The 9,666-nt window shown below is 35.6% G+C and overlaps 1 protein-coding gene across 1 annotated transcript; it reads left to right on the top strand.

Annotated features, from left to right (window-relative positions):
* Positions 1 to 216: 216 nt before the first annotated feature.
* On the top strand, positions 217 to 6,165 carry LOC147411445 (organelle RRM domain-containing protein 2, mitochondrial-like). The gene is made up of 4 exons (XM_086448730.1): positions 217 to 447; positions 4,668 to 4,736; positions 4,820 to 4,926; positions 5,805 to 6,165. Exons 1-4 carry the CDS (start codon positions 312 to 314, stop codon positions 5,904 to 5,906), a joined length of 414 nt encoding a protein of 137 aa, XP_086304856.1. The 5' UTR covers positions 217 to 311; the 3' UTR covers positions 5,907 to 6,165.
* Positions 6,166 to 9,666: the final 3,501 nt, after the last annotated feature.

A 9,666-nucleotide genomic window follows, 5' to 3' on the forward strand; every position in this document is an offset into this window, starting at 1 on the left:
GGTATTCGATCGGATTCGAATTTGAATTTGGATATCACTAAAAAAATTTAAATTTAAATTCGAATATAGCACTATCCGATCGGAAATATATCCGTTGACAGTCCTAGGCAAAACGAACCTTAGTAAGACTTAAAATAATACTATGCTAGTAAGGAAAATGTCTCTCTCTCTATCTCTCTCTTTTCTTTTACTATTCATTCTATACTTGTAACAATACTAAACCTAGAAACAAAAAAATAAAATAAAAATCGCATTGGAGTGATTGTTCTCGTTTTGTTAGGAGAGTAAGAGCAGTAAGAACTAGAGAAGCCATGGCGATTCGAGCGGCGGCTACGCGTGGGCTAAGCAAACGGCTTTTCTCGAGTTTTGCTTTCGTTCCCCCACCTACAACTGCTTCAGCTACGGCTCCTCCACCAGCCGAGCCCTCTACCAACCTCTTCGTGTCTGGTACGTCTATCGTCCTTCTCAAAATCCTAGATTTCTCTCAAGTTAAATAAGTGTTCTTCGTTCAATCTTGATTTGATTTTGTTCTGTATTTTTTATTACTTGCATAACTTCTTTTTTCTGGTTTTTTACTGTAAAGGTTGCATCTTTTTGAAAATTTTGTTTCATAAACGCCAACTCCGAGTACTTGAAGGGGAAAAAAAAAACCCCAAAAGAACCCAACTTAAGCTTTTGTTAGTTCTTCTCTATTTTGAGGTTTATTAGAAGATTTCTTTACTACCCATCTACGGATTCTCAACGTGTTAGCTTAAAATCTCTCATTTTGGCCACAACTTTATATGGCTAACCGGGGAAAGTTGTGGCCAAAATGAAAGATTTTAAACTAATTGAGGTGAATTTCCTCTGATTGGGAAGGGAAAAATTGATCTTGTTTCATGCTTGGATGAGTGCTGCTATGTAGAAGTTTCTGAGCCTTTTGAATCACTCCTAATCGGATAATTTATGTAGAAAGTACTTGGTTGGTTTTTCTTCAAGACCCTAGGTTTATAACTCTTTAACTATAATGTTTCCTTCATGACAAGCATTTAGAAAGGGGTAAACGAAAAAAGAAGATGATTCTTCTTACCGTCTTACCTAAAGTTTGGTAGCTTACTCCATTGTATGTTCGTAGGCACTATACCCTAACTCTGGTGATGAAGCATGCTTTCATTTCTAGTTATTTTTGTTCAAATACTTTTCTAAAGTATATGAAGGTGCTGGCTTGTTAAGTTGGTTGAAGTTTGTCGGTGTTGATACCACGACCTGGATTCAAAACCCAACTTCACCTACTAATTAGTAATTACTGACCCACTAATCTCGTGTGCCTAGTGAAAGTTAACAAAAATATTTTTCTTTTTATTAGTGTCATAATTTCATTAAAGAGGAAACAGAGAAAAAAAGGAGCTGAGATAGACCCCAAACAAGAAGATTACAACAAAAACAAAAAGCAAAAGTGTAAGCAACAAAGCTAAGTGTCACAAATAGAATTCCAACTGAAAACAAAATCCTGAAATGTAATTCCACTCAAAATCCCTGCTAAGCTTGGACCAAAATTATAGAAGGACCAAAATCTCTAGAATCACTGCTTGGGACGAACTATCCTTACTCTAGAAAATCTTGTTATTCCTCTCCTTCCAAAGACCCCAAGCCACAACAAAAGGAAGGATTGCCCAAAGGTGTCTTTTTCTATGATGAAAGATATTATAAGTCCACCCTTCCAAAAGAGAAAAGAAAGATTGTGGAAAGACCCAATCCTGCTGGAATCGAAATAGGAAGGATGTCTAAATGCTTTGGGAAAAAGTACCGTGGATTAAGATATGATTCATGGATTCCCCACTACTTGACCACAGAGAACAAAAGTTAGGAGTACTGAGAGATTAAATTATCCAAGGTGAGGATTCTTCCTGAAGAAGCAAGTCATACAAAAGAGGAAACTTTGTACGGAACGAGATTAGACCAGATGATGGGCGTCGAGAAAGAAACTGCAACAAAAAGAAGTAAACACTTGTAAAATGAATGAACCGAAAATCTCTTGTTCTTAGCCTTGAACAGTTTCATCCTATCCAAGTCATCTTCCGCAATTTAACAAGAATTCAAAAAGACAAGAAGAGATGTAATCTCTGTTAACTCCTAATCATTGAAGTTCCTCCTTAAACCCAGATCCCAAGAACGAGTGTTTCCATTACTAGCCAGACAATCTTTCATTGAACAATTCTTTTTGAAAAAGCAAACGTACTAGGTAGGGTATTGGGTTGACAAAGACGAGTCACAACACCATGTGTCCTCCACTCCTCCTAGAATCTAACCTTCTCCCCCGACCCTACTCTATTTCTAGTCTATCTCGCAAAATGGTCAACGCCCTTAAGGATCCCCTTTCACACATTTCACCCATAAGTGCCCCTAGCCTCACCACTAAAGCAACCAGACTTTTTCTCCCCATACTTAGCTTGAACTACCTTCTCCACAAGCCTCCTCAAACCTTCAAGGCCACTAGCTCAAGGGAGCTTTATTAGTTAACCTTAAGCACCCGGGGTACACGATTTACTTAATTTATTCCATGAGTGCAATGCTTAAAGTTAAAGTTGAATGTCGTACCCAAAATCATCTTTATGCTAATTAGGAATGGAAATTGAAATAGTAGTTATACTTTTTAGAGTCGTAACTGGAGTGACCTCAAGTTGGAACCTCATATTGCACTTTTTGACATGAAAGTGGATGGGAAGCATAGATACTTTTTCACTCATATCTGATGAAACGCATCTATGGTTCCCATACACTTTCACGTCAAGAAGTGCGATATGAGGTTCCAGCCTGAGGTCACTTCAGCATTATTCTACTTTTTATTGGACTTTCTTCGAAGTTAGTTTAGTGTCTTGAGATTTTTTCTTTTAATGGGACATCTTGGTTTTGGCTGACATTACCTTACTAGCATAGTACAAGAGAGTAAAAAAGTTGACTTATAATATTCTATAGACTGAAGTCTTATGTAGAAGTGTGCCTCATGGGGGCATGAGGCCCATGGGCCAATTCTTATTAGGGTTTTTATTTATTTATTTTTATCTTTTCTATTCAGGGGCAGTGAATGAATACACATTGTTTTTTACAGGTTCCTCTAGAGCTTCCAGTGATAGGATGAGTGTGTGGTGTGAAGCCATTAGTGTTTCTTGGTGTGAATTCAATGTATCTTCTTCTAATCTATTTTTTTCTCCTTCTTCATCCATCTTTATCTTTCTGTTTGTGATCAACGAAACAACCACCAAACACCAGCCAAACTGCTTCCCCAACTGCAGCCCTAAATCTTGGCCGTAACTGAAGCCTCTCTCCCAAGAAACCTTCTAAATTAATCCCAACTGCAGCACTAATGCCATCCCAACCGAACCCCTTGGAACCCATATATACCTCATTTAAACCCTAAACACTAACCCTACACGTGCTGCCCCTGCTGTAGCACTAAAACAGGCCAACAATCTAACCTTCAACTCACCTAAAACCTATCCAAAAACCCCACACACCGCCCAAACTAAACCCTAACCCTACCATTTGCCACCCAACCAAGCCATTAAACCCTCCCTTCTATTACCCAACCTGCTGCCCAACCATTCAACAACCCATCTCCACACATCTAACCTTAATTTCAACTTGTTCCTTTGTTCATTTGGATTTAAAGTTGCTAGAAATTCGAACAAGGTTACATCACCATATACATCATTAAGCTTCCACAATTACAACCCTTTGAGCTAAAAATGTTATTGAAATCCCTGAAGAGATCAATATTTCATATTGGGTTAGTGATTTAAACCTTAAGCTAGTGGAAGTCCAATCTTCCATTGACATTCATCATCTTCATATTTGGGAGATCTAATTTCGTGGGTTTGATTGCTTTGAACTCTTAACATAATTATTTGTTTGATTTTCTCTTGTGTTATGAATGAATGAGGGTCAATTTATGTTTTTTATTGCTTTTAGTAATCTACTCTTGATCTCAGACACGTGTTTTAGTTTAGGTATCATAGCCCTGCATTAGTGCCGTACTGCCATTCACATGGTTAAAGGTTTCATACCATGTACCATATGTATTGATTTCCAAAATAAATATGTAAGGTAACTTTTGATCCATATTAGATAGATTTTGATATGTAAATGTGTCATGAGTGGTTGTATTATTTCACGTAACATCATATTTTTGGGACATCTAAGCGTTGAATGTAATTTATCTTAGTAATCCTAGGGTACTGCTAGGTATCAGTGAACAAAAGTGTGATTCTTTTAGTATATATAGCTGTGATGATAGATTAATTTCTTTAAGATTTATACTTTCTGGTTAATCATGTGTAAAACATAGTTTAGATTTGTTTTTTTGGTTTGTGTCATTGTGTAATGGAATGTAGTAGTGATTTTCCCAGTGTATCAGTATGAATTTCTGCTGAACAATAATGATTTTAAACCTTTTGTGATATAAGACCTTTCTTTGAAATATTAAAAAAAAAAAAAGAGAGACTTCTTTGCAGTTAGATGATAAATTCAATGATCATGTGCTCAAGTTTTTTTTTTCCATGTTTAATGGTGTTAATAGTTTAATATGTTTTCCTGCTTCTATGTCTCAAGCTGAACTGCTATTGGTGAAGCAACCTTTTAACTTCATGTGTTATCTTGAGTTTCTAACACTATCCAGGATTTTTCCACAGGACTTAACAAACGTACTACATCAGAGGCACTAAGAGAAGCCTTTGCAAAATTTGGTGAAGTCCTCCATGGTATGTGTTTCACTGTTTCTTTTTTAAGGATTCTGTAGGAAATTACTTCAGTGGAAGATTGATCGTCAACCTTTGATTTACAGCTCGGGTTGTGACTGACCGTGTCAATGGATATTCCAAAGGCTTCGGTTTCGTAAGATATGGATCTTTAGATGATGCTGCAGAAGGAATAAAGGGCATGGATGGCAAGGTGAGCTAATATTAATCTATTTCGTACTGATTTGTAGCTGGACAGGTCATCATCAGCATCAAAGCTTTTTTCAAAAAAATTGAGTTGGTTGGATTTATGTTGTGCCTTCATACAATTCTATTAATTCTGTTCCTTTTTGGTCTTCCTCTCACTCTTTTAGAGCCTTTAACTTTTATATTACTTCTTTACATGACCAAACCATCTCTGTTGACTTCCCTTTGGTTTATCACTTATTTGTCCAACATTTGCCTTCATAAAGCATAGTTTTTCTTAGAGTCATGATTTTTTGATGCCCCCTGACACATGTCCCCCTGACGTGGCATGAGCTAGATGTAAGAGGTGGATCATATTATGATGCATGAGATGCATTGTATCGTTGTCAATGTATCTCATAATAAAAGGAAGGTTGATGTGGTGATTGAGAATAAAATATTTAGTAATATCTATTATGATATTCTAAACTAGGAATTATAGATCATTAGTATATCTATATTAGGTTTGTCTCTAATATCTTGGTTGATGTAATCCTTATAAATACCTTAATGGGGTTCATGTAATATTCATCCAAGAATTCTCAATAAAATCAGATTTCTATACTAGAACCATAGATTTTTTTACCCTTGGGATAACACAACTGGAGATCCCCATAAATATCTTCAGTAGTGTATCCCGAGGAAAATCTATGGTTTTGGTACATGCCACGTCAGGGAGAGTATGTCAGAGGGGGTGTCAGAAAATCATTATTCTTATTGCCTCCTATAAATTCTCTTTTTAATGTGATTGAAATACATTGGTAACATAACACTTCAGAACTACTCATTTATATTTTATGGTTTTTCCAACAATTCTCTTGTAATCTGATTTTGTGTTGTGTGCAGTTTCTGGACGGTTGGGTTATATTTGCAGAGTATGCGAGACCTAGAACACCACAGCCACCAACTGATCATACGGGGACTCCTCCATCATATCCAAGATATTGAATTGTCTTGATATGGGAACCTATTCACAATTCCTAGTTCTCTATTTTCCCTCAGGAGAGCTTTGATGATCTTCTATTATTTCATTTTTAGTTTAACTTATGTTGAAGATTTAGACTACATGGAATACTTAAAGTACTGTTCTTAGAAATACTGATATCGTTAGATATTGAGACTATTTATGAACATCCGTTGTACTGAAGTTTGCACAACAATTTGTTTTTGCTATTTGTTATTGTTGGGGGAGGAAATCGACTTTCAATCGATGGTTTTGTGTGTAGAAGGCAACAATGTTAAACTATATTATTTATAGTTAATTAGAGATTCTTGAAAGAAATTTTGTTGGAAGTTTGGATTTGAATGCATATGAATATCTACAGATACGCATATATACAGGGTGTGCGTCAAAATTTTATTAATTAAAAAAAAAAAGGTTTGTAGCTGCAATTTAATTATTTTTAGCCCTCTAAAACTTGACCCGGCTTTGGTGGCACTTTGTTCAAGATTCATAGCGACCTTAACAAATGAAAGATTAAAGATGAATCTGATGAGATGGATTTATTTAGCTTTGCCACATCTTAAAGCAACTCTAACATCATTTTGAGCCACCTGCTCTAAAATATTTGTTACACCGATGTAACATTGTCTGAAATAGTTTCTCATAAAAAGGTTGTAGGGCTTGATGATGACTGGTTTTGTAAGAAAAATCAAGAGTTTTTAGCGGTTACAAGATGAAAATGGGCGTATTTGAATTCAATTTTAAGAAGTCTATGAAAGAAGACTAGTCAAGAAGAAACTATTGTCGATTTATGTGAAGAGGCATATAGAGATTCGAAGGTGTGACCTGGTGAGCACGCCCAATTGCCTTTACTATCTCAACTGACTCTTGGTGGTTACAATATGGTAAATTTACAAATTTGACAAAAAAAATAAAAACAAATAATACTTGAATTAGGTATAATATAAATATAAAGATCCTAATTAATCTTAAATTACTTCTTATAATTAAATTTAAATATCTTAATTACTAATATTCTTAATGTGGAAAGTCCTAATTAACTTCCCAAATATATTATTCTCTATCAACTTACCATATGTGATGAAATACACTGACAATGATATATTTCATGCATCGTGATGCATCTTATTCTCAAATAGGAGTGTAATTATACCCATGTTTAATTTTTCGGTTTATGTTTGGTTGGACTATTCAACCTAGCTAATCAATTTAAAAAAAAAATAAAGGATTGGTGATTGTTGTGAGATGCCCATTATTCCTTAGTTGAGTTTCAAGAGGCTAAATCAGAAGTAAAAGGGCCTTTTCTATGGACGTTGGTGTTTGATCCTAATGGGAAATTGGCTGGGAGAATTGCAGAGCTTTGAGTGCTTGTAATCGATTTTTATTGTTGATAGTGGATTGATCTCCCTCTCCTCCATGTGTTCTTAGTGAATTTGTCTTTTGATCTCATTCTTGTTCTTGTTTCGTTACCACACAACAATGATCCATTTTAGTCTCTTCTTTGGGGATACAGCAAAGAATGTAGTTGATTTTAGTGGATGGGGGTGGGATCCCTTTCACCTCCAACTTTGTTTTTATTTTTATTTTTATATTTTATTTCTGGGTAAGCGTTTGAGGTTGGTGGCCCTTACCTTATAATGGCGAGGCCAAAATTAAAATATAACAGCCATGCAATGATAATGACTTAAATCTGAGCTGTAAAAATAAGTTAAAAAAAGTTCTTTTTCGGCCTGACCTATAACTTTGAAAATGAACAATTAGCGACCTCGAACTTTTCGACGAACAGAATTTGATGTCTTTGCCAAGTGGCACTCCGTCAATCATCTAAGTGCATTACAGGGAACTACAGGAACGGAGTTCTACATACACTGCGATGTCATTGCAAAGTTGAAAGATCATGGATAAGAAGTGTATAAGATCTGAATATTGTTATCTAATGATACTAATGTGTCATGCGTTAACCTTTGCTTTGTAGCGAAAGACGCATGGACTAGAACTACAGGAGTGGAAGATGAAATCCATGCATTGGCGAGGTACTCCTGTAGGATTGGTGTGTAACCCTTGTTAAACTCTGTGTTAGTACTATTGAAATTTTTACCAAAACAAGATCAATTTTTGACTAAATTCGAATTTGGGTCACTAATTTTTATTCCCAAAACATGATCTATATACATATATATATATATATATATATATATATATATATATATATAGGATAGCGTTCAATGGCTAACTTTTTGGCAAAACATTTTTCAAAACATGAGTTAGAAGTTTTGGAATGGGCTGATTTCTCCTCACCAAAAATCAGTCAATTCCAAAACTTCTAACCCATGTTTACAAGTTGAAAAATCGTGGACCGTCCATTTTTTGTAAACTATTTTTTATGGGGTTAGAAGTTTTGGAATGGGCTGATTTTTGGTGATGATGATCTCCTCACCGTAGAGATCATCCTCATCAAAAATCAGCCCATTCCAAAACTTCTAACTCATGTTTTGAAAAATGTTTTGCCAAAAAGTTAGCCATTGAACGGGATATATATATATATATATAGGGAAATGTTCAGCACCCTAAGTTTTACCACACATTTTAACAAACGTTTTTTGTCCTACATGGGTTAGAAGTTTTGGAATGAGGTGATTTTTGGTGAGGATGATCTCTATGATTAGAAGATCATCCTCCCCAAAAATCAGCCCATTCCGAAATGTTTAGCCCCATGTTTACACGTTGAAAAATCGTGGACCGTCCATTTTTTGTAAATCAATTTTGATGGGGTTATAAGTTTTGGAATGAGCTGATTTTTGGTGAGGATGATCTCCTCACCATAGAGATCATCCTCACCAAAAATCAGCTCATTCCGAAACTTCTAACCCATGTAAGACAAAACGCGTTTGTTAAAGTGTGTGGTAAAACTAAGGGTGGCGAACGGGACCCATATATATATAATATATATAGGGTCAGGTTCAAGGGCCATGTGAGAAAACATGTAAGAAAACTTTCGTTTTTCAAAATAAGGGTTAGAGGTTTTGGATTGAGCTGATTTTTTGCAACGATGGTCACTATGATGAGAAGATCATCCTCACAAAAAATCAGCTCAATCAGAAACCTCTCAATCCATCAAAAGTGATTTACAAATTAGTGATAAAAATTGAAAAAAAATCGACGGTCCACATTCTAAATCACTTTTAATGGGGTTAGAAGTTTCAGATTGGGCTGATTTTTTTTTGGATGATCTTCCCATCATAGAGATCATCCTCACAAAAAATCAGCTCAATCTAAAATTTCTAACCCATATTTTAAAATTTTATTTACCGCCGAAAGTTTTCTTACATGTTTTCTCACATGGCCCTTGAACCTGACCCATATATATATATATATATATATATATATATGGGGGGCGTTCAAGGGCCAACTTTTTAGCAAACTTTTTGGCAAAACATTTTTCAAAACATGGGTTAGAGGTTTTGGAATGGGCTGATTTTTGGTGAGGATGATCTCTACGGTGAGGAGATCATCCTCACCAAAAATCAGCCCATTCCAAAACTTCTAGCCCCAGTTTACAAGTTGAAAAATCGTGGACCGTCCATTTTTTATAAACTGTTTTTGATGGGGTTAGAAGTTTTGGAATGGGCTGATTTTTGGTGATGATGATCTCCTCACCGTAGAGATCATCCTCACTAAAATCAGCCCATTCCAAAACCTCTAACCCATGTTTTGAAAAATGTTTTGCCAAAAAGTTTGCTAAAA

This window comes from Akebia trifoliata, chromosome 1, assembly GCF_017979445.1.
Source record: "Akebia trifoliata isolate Shusen 1 chromosome 1, ASM1797944v1, whole genome shotgun sequence".
Taxonomy (NCBI): Eukaryota; Viridiplantae; Streptophyta; class Magnoliopsida; order Ranunculales; family Lardizabalaceae; genus Akebia; species Akebia trifoliata.

Bases quoted from the DNA above. Each gene is read 5' to 3' on its own strand.
- LOC147411445 (XM_086448730.1), top strand. From the start codon at position 312: ATGGCGATTCGAGCGGCGGCTACGCGTGGGCTAAGCAAACGGCTTTTC. The intron at 448-4,667 runs GTACGTCTATCG...ATTTTTCCACAG, and splicing joins TACCAACCTCTTCGTGTCTG to GACTTAACAAACGTACTACA. The intron at 4,737-4,819 runs GTATGTGTTTCA...TTTGATTTACAG, and splicing joins ATTTGGTGAAGTCCTCCATG to CTCGGGTTGTGACTGACCGT.